General features: G+C 38.3%; 3 protein-coding genes across 5 annotated transcripts; all 3 read left to right on the top strand.

The window, feature by feature from the left end:
* LOC104712324 (probable serine/threonine-protein kinase At1g01540) lies at window positions 4,442-6,639 on the top strand. Of its 2 annotated transcripts, none has more exons than XM_010429206.2 (7): window positions 4,442-5,019; window positions 5,234-5,338; window positions 5,430-5,552; window positions 5,643-5,813; window positions 5,912-6,041; window positions 6,124-6,333; window positions 6,411-6,639. In XM_010429206.2, exons 1-7 carry the CDS (start codon window positions 4,442-4,444, stop codon window positions 6,522-6,524), a joined length of 1,431 nt encoding a protein of 476 aa, XP_010427508.1. In that variant the 3' UTR covers window positions 6,525-6,639. The 2 variants fall into 2 exon arrangements, with proteins under 2 accessions (XP_010427508.1, XP_010427500.1); XM_010429198.2 differs by having other exon boundaries at window positions 6,408-6,639.
* LOC104712312 (protein BPS1, chloroplastic-like) lies at window positions 7,444-9,394 on the top strand. 2 transcript variants are annotated; one of them, XM_019233134.1, is made up of 3 exons: window positions 7,444-7,687; window positions 7,810-7,859; window positions 8,182-9,394. In XM_019233134.1, the coding sequence occupies exon 3, from the start codon at window positions 8,187-8,189 to the stop codon at window positions 9,261-9,263; it is 1,077 nt and encodes a 358-aa protein (XP_019088679.1). In that variant the 5' UTR covers window positions 7,444-7,687; window positions 7,810-7,859; window positions 8,182-8,186; the 3' UTR covers window positions 9,264-9,394. The 2 variants fall into 2 exon arrangements, with proteins under 2 accessions (XP_019088679.1, XP_010427492.1); XM_010429190.1 differs by lacking the exon at window positions 7,810-7,859.
* On the top strand, window positions 11,843-19,430 carry LOC104712306 (mitogen-activated protein kinase 4-like). Its single transcript, XM_010429168.2, has 5 exons — window positions 11,843-12,026; window positions 12,208-12,325; window positions 12,419-12,556; window positions 18,729-19,061; window positions 19,157-19,430. Exons 1-5 carry the CDS (start codon window positions 11,857-11,859, stop codon window positions 19,367-19,369), a joined length of 972 nt encoding a protein of 323 aa, XP_010427470.1. The 5' UTR covers window positions 11,843-11,856; the 3' UTR covers window positions 19,370-19,430.

Genomic DNA, 21,611 nt, shown 5'->3' with positions numbered 1-21,611 from the left:
AATCATATATATAAAAGTAGAGTTTCAGTCTCTCCTTATTGGTCTCTCCTTATTGGTCCACTTGGCAATGCAATTTTAACCAAAAAAAAATTATATTAAAACACAAATTTAAAATAATTAATTTTCACATTTAACTCACATAATATAAAACTGAAATCTTTATAGCTTCTCCCTATAAATTATGCATTAACTTTATTTCTCCACTAAGTTGTATTAATCAATTGTATTAAAACAAAACAATAAATTAGAATTGTAACTCTCATTTTTCTAAATGTAATTTTTCATCATTTCTCTTCCTATAAATACTCATTATCTTATTCTCTTAGTCTATCACTCTTTCATTCTCTCATCTTCTTCCACTACTCTCAAATCTCTTTTTTGTTTTGTTTTGTTTTGTTTTGTATTTTTTTTTTTTTTTGTTGTTGTATGGGTTATAAAAAATCAAATCAAATATCATTGTAAAAGCTTAGTTTTAGAGTTTGTATGATATGTATATCTTATATATTTATTTTAATCTTTTAAAATGTTTATCTCCATTTTCTATTTTATATTAACATCTTATAAGTCATTATTTTCATACTTCCTTACAATATTCACCACACAATAAGATCATAAAGTTGAAATGATCCATATATAATTATCTATTATGTCTCTGGTTATCTTACATATTCATGTATCATTTTAAATAATTTATACAATACCTCAAATCATTTTTCATTCTCTTCTATTCTCTCATTCTCTTCTACAATACCTCAAATCATTTTTCATTTTTTTTTGTTATTTTTGATTTCTTATTTTTGTTGTATGGGTTGTAAAAAAAAAATGAAATATCATTGTAAATTGTTAATGCTAAATTTTAATTTTAGAGACTACATGATATATATTTTACATTGTTCTTATTTTAAAAGATTTATCTCCTTTATCTAATTTGGATTATTATCTTATAAGTAATCATTCTCTCTTCCTCTCCCACCAATATCAAATGTTGTTATATCTCATATGTGTTGTAAGAGTTTGATTCTATATTTTAATTTAGAAAGTATTATATATATATAGATATTACATTGTTCTATTTTTTAAAGATTCATCTCCATTATCTAATTTGGATTACCATCTTATAGTAAACATTCTCTCCTCCTCTCCTACCAATATCAAATGTTGTTATATCTCATATGTGTTGTAACTTGTAAGAGTTTGATTCTATATTTTAATGTAGAAAGTATTATATATATTTAACATTGTTTTCAATTTTTATTTTATTTATATAAAAAAATATTTCTTTTATATTTCTTGCCTTTCTAATCTATTCATATTTATTTTTTAAATTTGCATAGTTAAATTTAAATTCACATATGTTGGTTTTAACAAAACAATCAACTTTATTTGAGAATTAGATGTTCCTATTCATTTTTAAACGATCAATGTGTAACATATAAGCATTTTGTCTTGCAATCACAAGTTCCATTTCCATTGCTTAACTCCATGGTTAAACTATAATATATGTTGTCCTATTTGTAGGAATAACAACATACTTATTTAATTTATTTAAAAGAGCAGATGATTAAACGAAATAAACATTTCTCCAAATTTTATAATTCAATCAGTGAGTGTACTTATTACTTTGAAAAACTTTTACATTGAAGTTCATAAAATCATATAAGAAAACTAAAATACTATATCACTTCAAATTTGGAAGGAAACACTTGGTATTCCTTTTTAAAAAAGTCAAGACACATATAAAAATTTATTAATATTTAACTCACTTTAAAGACATTAAAGGTCATTTAACTCAAAAATAACTTCTATCCAATAATTTCATACATTCCTCCCACAAATAAATATATATATATATATATATGTTCAAGATTGTATTTAAATATTACATAATTTTTTAGTTAGCTAAATTTATAGTCACATATATACAATATATATACATAAGAATTTATATTACTTATTAACACCATAATTCGACCCATTATTTGCTTAACTCAATATTGGTTTCAAAGCCAACTAAAGAAAAACATAAACGATCTTATTGATATTAGACCAAAACATGAGCATACAAACATAATCACTTACACGAAAGATCTTTTAAAAAAATAACTTATTATTGCAACATCAACGTATGAAGGGTTTACATAAGTTGTTAATTAGAAAATCTATAATACAATAAATGTATTGGAAATAATATCAGTCAATGATAAGATTGGATCTTCAAAAGCAAGAAACAACATCTTCATAATTCATAAAAAGTAAACGCCACAATTATACACATCTGAACAAAATAGTATAAACATATAGTGTATAAATAAAAGTGACGGCAAAGCCCGTATATGCCTAATTAAAATGNAAAAAAAAAAGAAAAAAAGAAAAAAAAAAAAAAAAAAAAAAAAAAGTGTCAACTACACCACAACCCACACGTTGCATGGGGAAGCAAGCACCTAGTATACTCTGAAAATAAATTTGGAAACTTACGCTCGTGGATCCTTTGACGCATACAATTTTAAATTGACTAAAGTTTTATACCCTTGAATTGATGATCCCCTTAATTTATTATACTAGTCATTATTGTAAAGGATTTACTACTATTAATTTAATGAAAAGAATAAAGAAAAAAATATTCTCTATTTTCGTTTTGTCAAATGGAATGCCGATCTGGCAACTCTACAACATATCCTTCTTATGTAGACGTCGTCTAGTGTGATTAAAAAAGGTGTGGAAAAAAGAACACAATTCAAAAGCAATAAAAATAAAAAACAAAAATTAAGTGAAAGGTCCAAATTCCTCCAAATCATACATTTTCTTTTACGAACGAAATGTTGTTAATTAATGCACTCTAGTGACTAGTCTCTTCGGTATAACAAAGTCTTTTGATTCCTTATTTCTCCAAAAAAGAAAAAAACTAATTCGATATTAATGCCCTTTAATAGCAGTACTGAAAACGTAGCTTCCTTCAAAATAAAAATTATTCTGTTTTGTGCATACAATAATGTTTCTTCTAGTCAAACCATCATGATTCGATATCAAACAAACATAACAGAGAGCTAACATTATTTTAATTTTTTTGACGACTAAATATGTACTAATCTTAGTTAGTAGTACATTAATTTCTTCTAGGATAAAAAAACAAACTTAAAATGTCCACAAAAATTGTACAGTGAAACCTCTATAAATTAATACTCTATAAATTAATAAACATTATAAATTAATAAATTTTACTGGTCCCAAATCAGACCAATATAAAAATTAACAAAATTCGATAAGATAATAAAATAATTTTTTTTTGAAATCCCTATGTAAATTATGATTCCAATAATATCATAAATTAACATTCATGTAAATTTACATATATATATATATATCTATATTGATATAATAATGTATGTTTCTCCTAAAGCTTATTTCTATAAAACGATTGTAATGTTGTATTTTCAAACTATAACTATATCTCTAAAATATTCTATAACATGTCATAAAAATAGTTAAATTTTAAAGTTTTCAATTTTTAGATATGCATTATTTACAATTTGATAATTTAACAGACTATTAAAATAGGACAATTGATATTATTATTCATAAATCTGAATTTATGTATGTCATGTGTATAACTCAATTTGTCTATAGTATTTGTAATTAATTGTCAATAATTTTTTCTAGATATTATAAGTTCAATTCCTAAACCATAAAATTTACAACATCCGAAAATCTAATCTTATTTTGCTAAAATTGTCTCAATTAATAATTTTAAAGAATTTAAACAATTAAAAATATATCTATAAATTAATAATTAATAATTTACACTATAAAATAATATTTGTTAATTTATTTAAATTAATATCACTATAAATTAATAAAATGTCTTGGTTTCAATATTATTAATTTATAGAGATTTTACTAGACTTGTATGAGTTGTATCAACTTGTATTTATAGTTCGGTCATCTCGTCGTCTGTATTAATTACAAACAAATCCCTTCCAGAATACGTAGGTCCCTCTGCCTTTTCGCCTAAACCTAAAAGGGTAACATCGTCATTTAATTAACGTCGCCGTCATCAACATGCGTAGTTATACAACAACTGTGAGATAGAGAATCAGACGACAGCTCATCATCCATACTCACTTCTCTCTCTCTCTCTCTCTGAGAGATTACATTAAACAGACAACAACACTGAGAGAGAGCCTTTTTCTAATAATTTATTCGATTCGAATTTGTTTATTTCGTCTCTTTGTTTTTTACTCAATCCTCTGTTTTCGGTTCTGTTCGATTCTTCTCTCTCTCTCTGTTTTTATTTTTTATTTTCGTTGTTTAGCCTAAAAGCCACAACATGCAACTGTGATTTAACTGATTATTATTATTATTATTATTATTATTATTATTATTATCCATATACATATCCATTGATTCGCCGGAAAGTTTTATTCTTTTCCGGCGAAAGATTCGAATGACGATGTCTTTATTCAATCCTGATTCAATTAACAACGAGCTCTCCAAACCAACATCGATCTTTGGTCTTAAGCTTTGGGTCGTCATCGGTATTTTACTCGGATCTCTTATCGTCATCGCTCTCTTCTTCCTCTCCCTCTGTTTAACCTCTCGCCGGAGACACCGCAAGCCACGTCACGCCGATTTCGCGTCCGCAGCGGTAGCGAGCCCGCCGGTTTCCAAAGAGATTCAGGAGATCGTTCCGGCGCAAGACCATTACCACCACCAGACGCAGCCCGTTGCGGCGGAGATCCAAGTCGATATCGGGAAGATCGAGCACCGAGTTGTGTTCTCGAGTGGTGAAAGCAGAGGAACGGTGAGCGCTAGTGAAACGGCTTCGTTTTCAGGGAGTGGTTGTGTTGGACCTGAGGTTTCGCATCTTGGTTGGGGAAGATGGTATACTCTTCGTGAGCTCGAAGCTGCTACCAATGGATTGTGTGAAGAGAATGTGATCGGAGAAGGTGGTTATGGGATTGTGTACAGTGGCGTTTTCACTGATGGTACTAAAGTCGCTGTCAAGAATCTTCTTAACAACAGGTACTTTGATCAAGTTTTGGTTTTTACATTACAATGTCAAAATTGATTTTTTAACAACAGGAATGGTTTTAGTGTTCTTTGTACTTGGATGAGTATACAATGTCTTGTTTAGGGGAAGAATGTGGTCCTTGGAATGTGTTTGTTGTGTTGTGTAATTAATGTGGTCCTTGTGATTTGATTTGTACTCTAAACCGTTCTTTAATTATGTTGGAAGGGGTCAAGCTGAGAAGGAGTTTAGAGTGGAAGTGGAAGCCATTGGGCGTGTACGGCATAAGAATCTCGTTAGGCTTTTAGGGTACTGTGTTGAAGGTGCATACAGGTAAAAAAAAAGAACCCCGCATGCGTAATGTGGAATTTTGCTCGGTACATTTTGTGATTGATAACTCTACGCTTATGGTTTGGGAAATTAGGATGCTTGTGTATGACTACGTTGATAATGGAAACTTGGAGCAATGGATTCATGGTGATGTTGGTGACAAAAGTCCACTGACTTGGGATATTCGTATGAACATAATACTTGGCATGGCGAAAGGGTAACACTTCCGAGACCCGATTGATTACTTTCATTTTTTTGAATTCTTCTTTTTCTATTATATGTAATTTCTTTGTTGATATTCCCACAGATTGGCGTATCTACACGAAGGTCTCGAACCAAAAGTGGTTCATCGGGACATTAAATCAAGTAATATCTTGCTTGATCGTCAATGGAATGCTAAGGTATCAGATTTTGGACTTGCTAAGCTGTTGTTCTCTGAGAGCAGTTACGTGACAACACGTGTGATGGGGACTTTCGGGTAAATTGTTTAGTTTGGCATATTAAGTTAGATAGTTTTAAGGATACCAAGTTCTTGAAACACATTTTTGATTATTCCTTGACTGGTTTGTTATGTAGATATGTAGCACCTGAGTATGCTTGCACGGGAATGCTGACTGAAAAGAGTGATATCTATAGTTTTGGGATATTGATCATGGAGATAATCACCGGAAGAAACCCTGTTGATTATAGTCGACCTCAAGGAGAGGTATCCATTTTTCTAAGGTTTCAAAACGGTGTGCTTGTTCCTTGTATTATCGGTTATTGACTTGACTGTCTCGTTTTGTTAGGTGAATTTGGTTGAGTGGTTGAAATCAATGGTTGGAAACCGAAGGTCTGAGGAAGTAGTCGATCCAAAAATACCAGAACCGCCAACTTCAAAAGCTCTCAAACGTGTGTTGCTCGTCGCGCTGCGTTGTGTGGATCCCGATGCGAATAAGAGACCTAAAATGGGTCATATTATACACATGCTTGAAGCTGAAGACTTGTTCTATCGTGACGTAAGTGTTTATAATCACTCACAAATAAACATTTGAAGTAAGTCGTTTTATTTACTCACAGAGTATACTTTTAGCAGGAACGACGAGCCACGAGAGAGCATGCAAGCCGCGATTATAACCAGCGACAGACTGAAATTTCAGCGGCTGTGGCTGAGACGAGCGAAAGTGAAAGTTCAAGAGACCGTAGATAAAAGATGTATGAGAAGGAACTGAAAATTTTCCGACCATTAGTTCTTAAAATATTTTTTTCTGTTAATCAATTTTTAATTTCTTGTATGTGACAAAATTATTATCTTAATTCTTTTAGCTCACTGTCTAATTATGAAAATTTTCTCTGTGTATATATCTCTGTCGTCCCAAACATCACCAACGTAGACTACGTAGTGTTATAAGATGATAATGGTAATGGTTTTGTTATTTTGTTAGACATCAAGACGAATATGTCTACGCTTGATAATAGTGGTATGATTATAAGATGTGTGGACAGTGGACCAACCTAGCTGTTATTTTCAACATAAGATGATGATCGGAGTTATATTCACACTCACACATTTCATACAAATCCATGTATGATGGATCGATCAACATCGTGGTGGTCACTCTCAACGGTACCCAAAATGGATCCATGTGTACTATTCCTTAGCTGTTTCATCATTGCGTTAAATAATAAAAAGGAAAATATACTGAATCGGATATTATCTTCTGATAAGAAGAGGTCACAGTTATTCACGTGATCCAAATGATAGAGATGCTATGACGGCTTTTATCGGACCGTTTTTAGCATTAGTTCTGTTTGGATAATTTTCTTCAAGTTCAACAATAACTTCACAAGAAAACAGAGCATTCTATGAATATGTTGGTCTATCAAACTCACAAGTCACATGTTGTTTTCGTTGCAAAAAAAGCCCAGTGATATGGGCCTGGAGCTTTTACGAAATACGAAGACAGAATGACAAATATACCCCCAAAATAAAACAATTATTATCGCGCAGAAACCAGAACTTTCTAGCCCTCAGATTGAGAAAATATCCGGCGGCTATAAACACACTTACCACTTTTGCTTTTTTATTAGTGGTATAGTGACAAATGTCAACAACTGCGTGACAATTAAGACATCCTAAATCCCTAACTGTATATGTTTGTCTGTATTCGTAGTCAGTGCCGCGTAGCAAGTCCTTTACAACTAGCAATAGCAAAACCAACGCGGAAGGGAGTTAAAGTTGTTGTTGGATTGCGTTGATCTGCAGAACACGGCACGTTTAGTTGATTCCTTCTTCCTATAAGAACGCGTTTTTAAGTCTCTGCGTTTGTTTCTTCGACATTTCTTCGAATCCCTATTATCTACTTCTACTCGGTAAGAACACTAAACCCGTCCTCCTATTTATACTTTCTTTTAGAGTTCTTTTCTCTGCAAAGTTAGATTAGGTTTTTTTTTGCTTTTGTTCTCTCCTTTCATATCTTCGGTTGTTGAATTAGCCCACCCATTGAAGTAAGCGGTAACATAGCCCAAGAGACTCTCTCTTTAGGTGAGTAAATCGTTGGTCATGTTAATTGTCGGCGAGTTTGCTACTTTTTCTTAATGTCAATTTAGATGTGAAATTAACCAATCTTTGGAATTCGGATTTTTAAGACCTGCTTCTTGTTTGGTTTACTGAAAGTTATGTTTTGTCTGAGCATTCTTGAAGTCTATTCATTTGAACGTTGTTGGTGTTACAGCTATTGAAAAGATCTTATATGGAATTCAAGCTTGATGGGCAATATTTAAATCAGGATTCAGAACAATGTTATTGGTGTTTTTGTTCACTGTTTCAGACTACTAACTCTGTTTCTTCTTTTTTGCATGTTCAGGTAATATGAGCAAAACTTGTAAACAAGATCCTTCTCTCCGGTTCTTCCACTTTAGAAACCCGTTAAAGATTCTGTTTAAGAAGAGCAACGATGCTGGATTATCGCCAAAGCTTCTCTCGCTGTTGAATAACTTCGAGACAAACTTGACGGTATCGATTAGACAACTTATACCAAAAGATAAGAATGATATCGTTAGTGTTTCTTGGATGATACAAGCCATGGAGTCTCTTTGCGAGACACACAAGAGTATCAGGACACTCGTGAAGGATCTGGAGCTTTCTGTATCGGACTTGGAGGAAAATCTGATTTATATCTACTCTGATGTTAGCTTAAAGCTGCTTGAACTCTGCAACGCCTTCTTCACCTCAGAGCTAGATCGTCTCAACCATGGAAACCTATTGCTCAAGTTTGCTTTTAGTAAGCTCGAGACAAAGGAACTCCAGGTATCGTATATCGACAGTTGGAATCAGCACATGGTCTCCAAGAACCCGAGAATCGAACACTGCGGAGCTGTTTTGAGTAAGCTTGTTGAATCGATGGATCATCATCATCATCATATATCCAAGAAGGCTAAGAAGAAACACTCTGTGAAAGTTAAAGTCCTCTTACGAGCTCTATACGGTGTAAAGGTCAAGACTTTATACATATTCAGCGTGTTTGCTGCAGCGTTTTCAGGTTCTTCCAAGAACCTATTCTATCTAAGAGTTTCAAAGGAGATGGAGGAGCTTCCATGGGCACAAGCTTTAATGGAATTGCAGAACGAGGTTAACCCGGAGATCAAAAACACACTCTTATCAGACAGATTCACGGTTATTAAAGATCTCGAGGCTGTTGTAACCAGTGTGAAGAAGTTAAACACAGCGGTACAAGAAGGGTCGGTTCCTAATATGTTGTTGTTGGAGCATTTGAAGAAGTCAGTGATAGAACTTTCGGAAAGGTTTGATCTTGTCTCTAATGAAACACGTAGCTTGTCGAAGATTGTGATCTCTGCTCGAGACGCATTGTTCGAGAGCCTCTGGAAGAAATATGCTGAAGAATTGGGAGTGACATTGGCATTGATGATTAGAAGTGTCAAGACTTGATTTGTGAATAGAAGAAACATGTAATTATGGTGCTTTGACTGCTTTCCTTGATGTTCAGTTATAGCAAATGCAAATGCAAAATGACATTTTTAAAACGAAACAAAAGTGATTCGACTATTGAATATTGATAACTCAACCTCCTACATTTCAGTAATTACGAATACGAAGCTATTTATTTGACTCTTTTCAAGTTAGGCAGAATGGTGTTCCGGTTGGACTTCATCACGCATAATGGAAAAGGGATGGGGTCTATAGAATCCACAATCGCATAATGGAAAAGGGATGGGGTCTATAGAATCCACAATCTATGAATACTTTGATTGGTATAATATAGTTGTCTTCAACAAATCCAACTTTATGAGATCTCGAACTCGCTGAATCAAAGAGAAAGTTGAGTTGTGCTGTGTTGTGTTGATGAATGATGAGTTGTGAAGAGAGAACGTTGCCCTATCAATGTTTATATAATGCTTTAGTACCATTCCTAATCCTTTTAGGATTTTATTTTGTTTATTTCCTTTTTCTAGAGTAATCGAAGATTTAATCCTTTCAGAATTTTGATTCACCTCTTCTCTTGGAAAAAAAAAAGAATGTTCTAAAGTTGATTTAATTTCTTTATTAGTTTTACTAAATTAATGGAAATCTTATTTATTTAATCAACCATAAGTTGAGATAGTCTGATGTGGTATCACAACATAGAGACTAATAGAGGGAACATACGGGACCAACGACAATTACTTTGATCTTATGCATAAAACGGCACACCGTTCTGTTGTTTTCTGCATAAAACAGCACGCTGTTCTGTTATCGTCTGCATAAACGGCACGCAAGCCCTGGTGATGTGTATATAAGTATATTTTGATTGCAACCGTCAGTCAACCCTAGTGTCCCCAAAGTCTCGATCTTCTTCTTCCTTCACCCCACTTAGCTTCTCTCTTTCTATAGTCACCTCGCATTACAAAACAAAACAAAATCGGACACATATTAAAAAATTTGTATATCAAGGACATTCCCACATGGAGTTACTAACGTCTACTACGATTATATGAAATTCATGCATCAATTAATTAATTTAGAACAATCATTGGATATTAAATAACTGAAGTATTTTTATTGCAATGAAAAAAATAATGAGGTATTAAATGTCCAAACCAAAAACAAATGTAATATTATTAAACTTTTTTATAATAAACAAATTTATTTTTTTGAAAATTTTGAAATGATTGTTGGACTCATGCATTTTCTCGAGGTTTATTTGCTACCATATAACAATGTGGGATGACTAAAAGTTTTTCCAATGCAAAGTTGTTGTTTTTCCAAATCGATTGCAAGTTTTGTACAGTGACTAAAAGTTTGTCCAAGACTAAGAATTGAAGGATTTTATCATAAGATTGATCTCTTACTTACTCTATTTGTAGTGGGCAAGTAAGTTGATTTGCATTTCTTTAGTTATTTAGTATTTAATAGTAATGAAATAATGTTTTGTTGATCTGAAAATGTGATTCCCATCTTGTAACCGAACAAAAAAATCGTTCAACATCACTTCAATTGGATTATTTTTTTAATGTAAATTTAATTCTTACTGTATGATTTAAGATTTTCTTTTGGTTTAAATGATTGTGTATCTAGTTTTTTAGAGGAAATTTGAATTTTTAATTAATGCAGAAAATGACCATTTAAAATTCTTATACACCTAGCTACTCAAAACACTAAAATCGGACCCTTATTAAAATTCTTGTATATCAATGACATTCCCTGCTTGAAGTCATTAACGTCTACTACGGTTATATGAAATTCATGCATCAATTAATTAATTTAGAACAATCATCGGATATAATTCATATCCAACTTAACTAAGATACCAATACACCAAATTGAAACTGACTTGACTTTTAAGTCTTTAACAAAGGAAAAAACCAAAGAAGAAGAATAGGAAAAACCCGGTTTTGAAAAGGGTTCACGGGTCGCCCGAGTGGAGGAGCCTTTTCTACCTTTCACTGTTGAATAAAAAAGGTCGACTGTTAGAAATGTCAACACCCACCCATCTCTCCTCAACTCAATTTATTGATTTTGTAACAACCCGTCCCGTGGACCCCACTAGCTTCACTGCTAGTCCGCTAGCCTCACTGCTAGCCGCCCAAACGGACCCCAAGCTGGCCCTGCAGGGCATCGATCGTAACCCGTCACTGTGGAAATCCACATCCACCTGTAGGTTATTGGTGCGCCAGGCGTTCCTCGAACCCTGGTCCTCACCCTTTAACAACCTTCCCACAGGACAAGTTGCCACCAATTGATCTGCACTCAATTGGTGATAGCTTGTCCTGTGGGAAGGTTGTTAAAAGGTGGGGACCAGGGTTCGAGGAACGCCTGGCGCACCAATAACCTACTGGTGGATGTGGATTTCCACAGTGACGGGTTACGATCGATGCCCTGCAGGGCCAGCTTGGGGTCCGTTTGGGCGGCTAGCAGTGAGGCTAGTGGGGTCCACGGGACGGGTTGTTACAGATTTAAGCTACAAGCTTATCTCTCTCTCTCTCTTCCTCCTCAATTTCTCTGTGGCGTGTATCTAGGGTTGGTTCTATCTTTGGGGATTCCGATGTCGGCGGAGAGTTGTTTCGGCAGTTCAGGTGATCAGAGCAGCAAAGGGGTGCCTACTCATGGTGGTAGCTATGTCCAATATAATGTCTATGGCAATCTCTTCGAAGTTTCCAGAAAATATGTTCCTCCTCTTCGCCCGATCGGTAGAGGCGCTTACGGAATCGTCTGGTGAGTCTTCTTTTCAATTTGGGAACGATTGGTTTTCTGATTTTGAACTTTGTAAAATAGGGTTTCTCTAATTTGGAACTTGTCAATTTGAACTGTGGAATTGTGAACTTCTTCTGGGTTTCTTCTTTGTATATGTCGATGATCTTTAATTTTAACTTGTGGTTCAATGTTTGATGATCAGTGCTGCTATAAACTCAGAGACTGGAGAAGAGGTTGCTATCAAGAAGATTGGTAATGCTTTTGATAACATTATCGACGCTAAAAGAACTTTGAGAGAGATTAAGCTTCATCATGAAAATGTACGCCACTCACTTGATCTCTGTTTGTTTTTTTCCTTGTATCTATTTTTAGTGTGTTGTGAATCTTTATATATTGGTTTACTCACTGGACAGGTTATTGCTGTAAAGGATATAATAAGACCACCACGGAGAGAGAACTTTAATGATGTTTACATTGTTTATGAGCTCATGGACACTGATCTCCACCAGATTATACGTTCTAACCAACTGTTGACTGATGATCATTGTCGGGTATGCTTCATTCTTCATGTTACTGATACGTTGGTCCCTCTTCAAAGCCAAGAGATTGTAAAACAGAACACAAGAGATTTGATTGGTAGTTTAGACTACCTATTTTTGGTTTTTTTCATTGATTAAATAGACAAACGAATACAAGGAAGCAAATAACTGAAACAGAAAGTGGAGTTACTAATTCCTACAAAACAGGAAATAGAAAGTGGAGAATGTGATCCTTCGATCAAGGAAGACCATGTTTCTTATTTGCGAAACTGAAACAAAGAAGCAGCAAGACTTCGTCAATCCAAGTACTTGCTGTTATGCTTACGTGTCCGACTTGATCGCCTAGCTGGCACCACTTCATCCTCACTCTGCTTCTTACTTTGAAACCTATCAATACTCCCGCCCTCCAACAGAACCTTGTCCTCAAGGTTCATCGAAAAATGTGGAAAACTTGCGTGGAGCTGAGTAGCGTCTTCCCACGTCGCCTCCTCTATAGGTAGCTGATGCCAACGAATCAACACTTCGGGTTTGCGCTTTGCCCCAATCTGAATCATGCGGACAGAGAGAACTTCCGCCGGCTCCAAATGAAAGACGCCATTGTCACGAAGTGGAGGAAGTTCCACCGCCACTGGATCATCTTCTCCGACCCACTTCTTCAACAAGGAAACATGGAACACAGGGTGAATCCGGGAACCCTCCAGCAGCTTCAAGCGATAAGCGACCATACCAATACGTTGCTCCACCTGAAAAGGACCAAAATAGCGATTGGCGAGCTTTTGACAAGAACGGCGGAGCACGGACTGTTGGCGGTAAGGCTGCAGACGCAGAAAGACCCAGTCGCCGACTTGAAATTCAACATCGCGACGTTTGCGGTTGGCTGACTGTCGCATACGGTTATTAGCGGCCTCCAAATGTCGTTTCAGCTCACCCAAAACCTCATCTCTCTCTCGCATCTGAACATCAATCTCAGCAAAGGAGGAAGAGCCGAGTTCATACCGTGGCAGCTGTGGTGGTGGGCGGCCGTAAAGAGCCTCGAACGGTGTCATACCAGTGGAAGAGTGGTAGGACGTGTTGTACCAGTACTCTGCCCATGGAAGTAGACCACTCCATTGCGTCGGATGGTGCTGAACAAAGCAACAAAGGAACTGCTCAATACACCGATTAACCACCTCTGTTTGGTCATCTGTTTGGGGATGGTATGCGGTGGACATGCGCAGCTTGGTGCCCGAAATCTTCCAGAACTCCTTCCAAAAGTTACTCAAGAAAACCGGATCCCGATCACTGAGAATTGAGCGTGGAGTTTGATGATGTTGGCAACAAATTTTGTGGCGACACTCGCAGCTGTATAAGGATGAGTCAAGGGAATCAAATGAGCAGACTTACTTAACCTGTCAACGACCACAAGGATAGACGTGAACTTGTTGGAAGTTGGCAACCCATCCACAAAGTCCATGGAAACATCCTCCCACACTTGGCATGGTATCGGCAAGGGTTGAAGAAGACCAGCGGGTGACATGGTCTGAGACTTAGCACGCTGGCAAGTGTCACACCGACTCACATACTCCACGATCGTCTTGTGCATACCAGGCCAATAAAACTGGCGAGAGAGACGCTTAAACGTGCGGAGCACGCAAGAGTGGCCCCCTTGTGGTGTATCATGATGCTCATGGAGGAGTTGGCTAATAAGCGGTGATGTGGGTGGAATAACCACTCGGTTATTGTAGCATAACAACCCTTCTCGCCAACTGTATGGCTGACCAGGCTTGGCGGTTACCGTTGCCCAATACGAACCAAGTACGGATCCGTTTTTGCCAAATCACGCAGAGTCGCCCAGATAGACGCATATGGAACCGAAATGGCCTGTAATGTGGGGCTCTCCGGTAAACGAGACAATGCATCAGCCGCCGCGTTGGTTTTGCCTGGACGGTACACTATCTCATAACCGTACCCCACCAGCTTGCCCATCGACTTCTGCTGTTCTGGTGTGAGGATACGCTGTTCCAACATGTAACGGAGACTTCTCTGATCTGTTTGGATTGTAAAGCGTCGACCCAATAGGTATGGCCGCCAAGTCCGTATTGCGATGAGGATAGCCAACATCTCCCTAGCGTATGTGGACCATGCCTTCTTTGACACGCCCAGTGACCTGCTCATGAAGGCAATAGGTTGATCGTTTTGAGTTAAAACCGCACCAATACCATCACCAGAGGCGTCTGTCTGTATCACGAAGGGTTGAGTAAAGTCGGGCAGTGCGAGAGTTGGTGTCGTCGTCATTGCTGTTTTCAGCTTCAGGAAAGCATCCTCTGCTTCCGACCCCCAAGTGAACTGGCCTTTGCGTAGGAGGTTGGTAAGTGGCCTTGCAATGAGACCATAGTCTCGCACAAATTTGCGATAGTAGCCGGTAAGGCCCAAAAATCCACGCAGCTCCGTCACCGTGGTGGGAACTGGCCAGTCTAACATCGCTTGCACCTTGGACTGATCCACCTTGACGCCTGTAGTGGAGATGATATGACCCAAGTACTCCAGCTCCCGCTTACCGAAATCACATTTTTTAAACTTTACCGACAAGCCATGGTGTTGGAGGAGACTGAAAACCTCACGAACATGTTGAAGGTGCGACTCCCATGTCGGGCTATAAACGAGGATGTCGTAAAAAAAACCAACACCGACTTGCGCATCAACGGACGAAAAATCTCGTTCATCAGAGCTTGGAACGTAGATGGTGCGTTGCATAGACCAAAGGGCATGACGAGGTACTCGTAATGACCGTTGTGTGTGCGGAATGCTGTCTTGTGGATGTCGGAGGGATGCATTCGCACCTGGTGATATCCCGCAGTGAGGTCAAGCTTTGTAAAGAATGCCACTCCGTGCAGTTCGTCGAGCATGTCCTCAACAGTTGGAATGGGGACGCGGTCCTTTATGGTAGCTGCGTTGAGTGCTCGGTAGTCTGTGCAAAAACGCCACGACCCATCCTTTTTCTTGACCAGCAGAACCGGTGACGAGAACGGACTGCAACTCTGACGAATGATTCCGGATTTGAGCATCTCCGAGACTTGCTTCTCAATCTCCTCCTTCTGAAAATACGCATAACGATACGGTCGGACATTGATTGGGTCGTTACCTTCCTTGAGTGGGATCCGATGCTCGATCGCACGTCGTGGTGGTAACTCATCGGGTGTGTGAAAGAGTGTATCGAATTCTTGTATGAGAGCTTGCATCTCAGGTTCGACCGGTAGCAGCGTCGGATTCACGTCAGAAAGACAGATCGCGAACAGAGTTTGGCCTTGGCGAGCTTCTTTGACGATGTCGTTAGTATCAGTGGCTTGGATCAATCCGTGTTGAAGCCCAGTCAAAGTGTGAGTCTGTCCGGCCCACTCGATTTGTATGGTACAGGCCTTCCAGTCACAAACTGTTGGGCCTAGAGTTTCAAGCCATTTAACTCCTAAGACTAGGTCGAGGCCCACCAATGGTAGTGCGTGCAAGGTCACCGTGAATGCCGCCTCGCCGATCTGAACCAGAACCTCATCGAACTTGCCGGCACATGTCAAAGGTTCCCCGTTAGCCACACGAACCCGAAACGATGGTGTTGGCGTAAACTTCAATCGGAGCCGTTGTGCCGCTTTCAGGCTGATGAAGTTATGGGTCGAGCCACTGTCGACCAAGGCGAGCAGGTGGTGTTTGCCGATGTCTGCTCGAAGACGAATGGTTGTCGGCGCATCCCAACCAGTTAAGGCGTGTAGTGTGATCTCCGGGGACTGGTCGACCTCCTCCATGGTCTCAACCGCGACCTCTTCCCCATCAGCTTCACTCTCCATGATGAACAGTTGCGGTTGCTTGCATTTGTGCCCCAGAAAAAATTTATCGTCGCAGCTAAAGCATAATCCCAAACTGCGCTTTTTCTTCAGCTCCTCCCAACTTAATTTTCGTGGTGGCGTAGACTTAGATCTCCCCGCGAGGATGACTCACTGTATACGCCGGTGGTGGTGCCATGATGCGAGGGTTGTTCCACCGTTTTTCGTGTTGTAACTGGTCGTCTCTCAATCTCGCATAGTTGATGACCTCCAGCAAGGTCTTAGGCTTGAAGATCCTTATGCCGCTCGAAATTGATTTGTGTAACCCCCCCATAAACGCTCCCACCAAAGCCTTCTCCGTCCAGCCCTCCACCTTGTTCTGCAACCGCTCAAACTCCCGTTGGAACTCCAATAAGGAACCCTTCTGCTGGATGTGACACAGTGCTTCATCGAAATCCTCACCATCCAGAGGCCCAAATCGAGTCCATAGCTCCACTTCGAACCGCTCCCATGGAGTCTGTCGATCGGGTAAACCAATTGCTTTTGATTTTGCCTGCCACCAGAGGTTCGCTTCCTCCGTCAAGTGGTACGACGCAAAGCTCACCCTCTGATCCCGGGCCATATCGTGATAGGCAAAATACTGTTTCGCCTTGCTCACCCATTCCGTCGGGTCACCGCCGTTGAATCTCGGAAACTCCAGCTTCACACCCCTGTTTTGTGTGGGTACGATGGCGAGATTTTGTTGTTCTCCATACGGCGGAGGTGCTTTGGATTGACGGTTTCTGACAGACCCCGTTCCTCCTCCTTGAGTATGCATCATCGTCTTCATAACATCCAACATTCGGTCAAACGATTCCTCCATGGACTGATGAAGAGACTTCTCCATGAGCCGAAATTTGTCATCGTCCAGTGTTGATCGCGCGTACATCCTCCGTAACTGAACCAATGTTTGTTTCAATAGTGTCGATCCTCTCCTTCTCCTTGGCCATTGACTCGTCCCTGGTTGGTGGAGTCAATTCCAATCTACGTCGTGAATTTTTAGTTGTTCTTGCAATGGTGAAATGGTGAAAATGGATGAAGATGAAAAAAAAAAAAAAGAAAACCGCTCTGATACCAACTTGATACGTTGGTCCCTCTTCAAAGCCAAGAGATTGTAAAACAGAACACAAGAGATTTGATTGGTAGTTTAGACTACCTATTTTTGGTTTTTTTCATTGATTAAATAGACAAACGAATACAAGGAAGCAAATAACTGAAACAGAAAGTGGAGTTACTAACTCCTACAAAACAGGAAATAGAAAGTGGAGAATGTGATCCTTCGATCAAGGAAGACCACGTCTCTTATTTGCGAAACTGAAACAAAGAAGCAGCAAGACTTCGTCAATCCAAGTACTTGCTGTTAGGCTTATGTGTCCGACTTGATCGCCTAGCTGGCACCACTTCATCCTCACTCTGCTTCTTACTTTGAAACCTATCAGTTACCATCTTGCAGATGAATCTTCTATTTCTAGTTTAGACGTTACTTGGGTCGGGAAGCTAGAGCCATCCATATTCTATTGTGATTTTAGTGCATCTGAGGAAATAATATTGGTCAAACAACAGTTATAGTCAGTATTGCTTGTTATGTTTGTTCCTTTTTATTTGGTTTGTGTGTTTTTTGGAAGTTTGGATTGTTGGTGTTTAGTAACTAGTTTCCATNATCTACGTCGTGAATTTTTAGTTGTTCTTGCAATGGTGAAATGGTGAAAATGGATGAAGATGAAAAAAAAAAAAAAGAAAACCGCTCTGATACCAACTTGATACGTTGGTCCCTCTTCAAAGCCAAGAGATTGTAAAACAGAACACAAGAGATTTGATTGGTAGTTTAGACTACCTATTTTTGGTTTTTTTCATTGATTAAATAGACAAACGAATACAAGGAAGCAAATAACTGAAACAGAAAGTGGAGTTACTAACTCCTACAAAACAGGAAATAGAAAGTGGAGAATGTGATCCTTCGATCAAGGAAGACCACGTCTCTTATTTGCGAAACTGAAACAAAGAAGCAGCAAGACTTCGTCAATCCAAGTACTTGCTGTTAGGCTTATGTGTCCGACTTGATCGCCTAGCTGGCACCACTTCATCCTCACTCTGCTTCTTACTTTGAAACCTATCAGTTACCATCTTGCAGATGAATCTTCTATTTCTAGTTTAGACGTTACTTGGGTCGGGAAGCTAGAGCCATCCATATTCTATTGTGATTTTAGTGCATCTGAGGAAATAATATTGGTCAAACAACAGTTATAGTCAGTATTGCTTGTTATGTTTGTTCCTTTTTATTTGGTTTGTGTGTTTTTTGGAAGTTTGGATTGTTGGTGTTTAGTAACTAGTTTCCATTTTTTTTTTGCTTGTAGTTCTTTCTGTATCAGTTGCTGCGTGGGCTCAAGTACGTTCATTCAGCTAATGTACTGCATCGAGATCTAAAACCCAGCAATCTGCTCCTGAATGCAAACTGTGATCTAAAGCTTGGGGATTTCGGGCTTGCAAGGACCAAATCCGAGACAGACTTCATGACTGAGTATGTTGTTACACGGTGGTACCAAGCTCCAGAGTTGCTTCTTAATTGCTCAGAATACACTGCAGCAATCGATATTTGGTCTGTCGGTTGTATACTCGGTGAAACAATGACACGAGAGCCCTTGTTTCCTGGTAAAGATTATGTTCATCAGCTTAGACTCATCACTGAGGTAATCTCTAGTTTAATATGTTTTATCCATAACATCACTACTAGTGTTTCTTCTTGGTATCGTCCGCATCTATTGATAAATCTCTGGAAAAACAGCTTATAGGATCGCCTGATGACTCAAGCTTGGGGTTCTTAAGGAGTGACAACGCAAGAAGGTACGTTAGACAGCTTCCACAGTACCCGAGACAGAGCTTTGCTGCTAGATTCCCAAACATGTCAGCTGGTGCAGTCGATTTGCTGGAAAAAAAAAAAAAACTACCTTTGAGCTGTGTTATGCAGATACACGACTTCTGTCCCAAAGTGCATTGAGCTTGATTTGAGCTGATGAAGTAGTGATGTCCTGGTTCTGTGAAGGTTACTACATCGTGTCCTGTGTTTTGTATATAGCTTTAGGAGAAGAGGAGTCGCAAAGATCCTATTCTAAAGCGTCGGAGACTAGGGTAACGTCATTGAAGGTGATAGGCGACACATACGTGACTCAACATACAACAAACAATGCATAAGCTCTACAAATTGACAATTACAGAGTTTATATTCCAAGTTTAGTCACGTGCTCCTTCTTCTTTAATCCTTCATTCGCACGTGTCTTCCTTCTAGTGATACAACTTATGCTTTAGAATCTTGTTTGTGTCTGATTCATTCTGGCGAGTAGTAACTTAAGCATCGATGATGATGTTGCGTTTTGTCATGTTCAGGTGACTGGAATCGGCATTGGTAAAGCGCAGTTAAAGTTTCATCCATTAAGAGGCTGAAGATTCCATCCTTAATTTGCGCGGCAACCTCTTCGTGCTCCTCCTTCATCCGCTTCTGATCCCAGCCTCGTCTTTCAACTTCTCTAGCACATGCTTGTCTCCTCTGCTCACATGTTCCGCGTTCGAGCTCTGCTTCTCTCTTTCCCTGTAACCTGCATCCTTTTGCCTCGCTCACCAATTGGTCCTCAAAGTGTTGAGTTTCCTGGAACGAGTTTGTCCTTTGCATCAATTCATCTCTGAAGTAGTCCATTATCAGACAGATGGTCTTCGTGAATCCAAATTGCATGTCTTTCTTTGACCCGGTTCCATAGCTGTGCTGCCTTCTCTTCAATCTCATCTGCGTCTTCATCTTCAGTCTCTCTCCATCAACAGTATCATAGTTCTCATCATCATCATCATCATCATCATATTTGATATCTGCCACTTGTCCTCCTTCCATGCAAGATTCTTCGTCCATTGAGGCCCATTCGTTCAAAGTGAAAGGACTAATGTTAGCCAATGTTTCAAACCGTTGAATCGTTTCCATGCGCTTTTGTTTGGTTTCTGCAAAAATCATCACATAGCGTATGTTTCAGAATTCTGAAGTCTTTGAAAAATCTAAGAAGAAAACTTGCTTTGAAGTTGGAGGAAAATCTGATTTATATCTACTCTGAGATTAGCTTGAAGCTGCTTGAACTCTGCAACGCCTTCACCTCGGTCCTCAGAGCTAGATCGTCTCAACCATGGAAACCTATTGCTCACGTTTGCTTTTAGTAAGCTCGAGATAAAAGGAACTCCAGTTATCGTATATCGACAGTTGGAATCAGCACATGGTCTCCAAGAACCCGAGAATCAAAAACTGCGGAGCTGTTTTGAGTAGGCTTGTTGAATCGATGGATCATCATCATCATATATCCAAGAAGGCTAAGAAGAAACACTTTGTGAAAGCTAAAACCCTCTTACGAGCTCTATATGGTGTAAAGGTCAAGACTTTATACATATTCGGATTCTGATCTCTGCTCGAGACGCATTGTTCGAGAGCCTCTGGAAGAAATATAAAGAAGACATTGCCAATGATGATTAGAAGTGTCAAGACTTGATTTGTGAATAATAGAAACATGTAATTATGGTGATTTGACTGCTTTCCTTGATGTTCAGTTAAAAGAAATGCAAATGCAAAATGAGATTTTAAAACGAAACAACAGTGATTCGACTATTGAATATTGATAACTCAACCTCCTTCTCTTTCGACGATTGAGCATCTACATTTCAGTAGTTACGAATACGAAGCTATTTGTTTAACTCTTTTCAAGTTAGGCAGAATGGTGTTCCGGTTGGACTTCATCACGCATAATGGAAAAGGGATGGGCACTATAGAATCCACAATCTATGAATACTTTGATTGGTATAATAAAGTTGTCTTCAACAAGTCCAACTTTGAACCTAACCAAAACTAAAAATAAAGATGTGATTTTGTAATTTGGTCAGTTAAAAAAAGGTATATATGATGATTGATTTTTGTAGTTATTAAGTACAAACTTATATCCCAATCACACCAACACCAAATCATCAAAGTTATGTTACACTGGAAATTGTTTATGCACGAACCCAAATTTTACAAAAATTGAACCCAAACCAAATTTACACTACAAAAATTGAACTGACCTGGTCAGATAAATCTGTGGTAGAAGGATCATCAAGTGAGTAAGTCATTAAACTTATTTTCTCTCATATGTGCACATCATTGCCACACTTTTCGGATGATGAGTGTAGTGTAATATCTTATGATGCTATCCTCTTAAGTTTGAGATAGTCTTATG

Source organism: Camelina sativa, chromosome 2, assembly GCF_000633955.1.
Source record: "Camelina sativa cultivar DH55 chromosome 2, Cs, whole genome shotgun sequence".
In the NCBI taxonomy this organism is placed as follows: domain Eukaryota; kingdom Viridiplantae; phylum Streptophyta; class Magnoliopsida; order Brassicales; family Brassicaceae; genus Camelina; species Camelina sativa.
The sequence above is the reverse complement of the archived record's forward strand: the minus strand, read 5'-3'. Positions and strand labels throughout refer to the sequence as shown.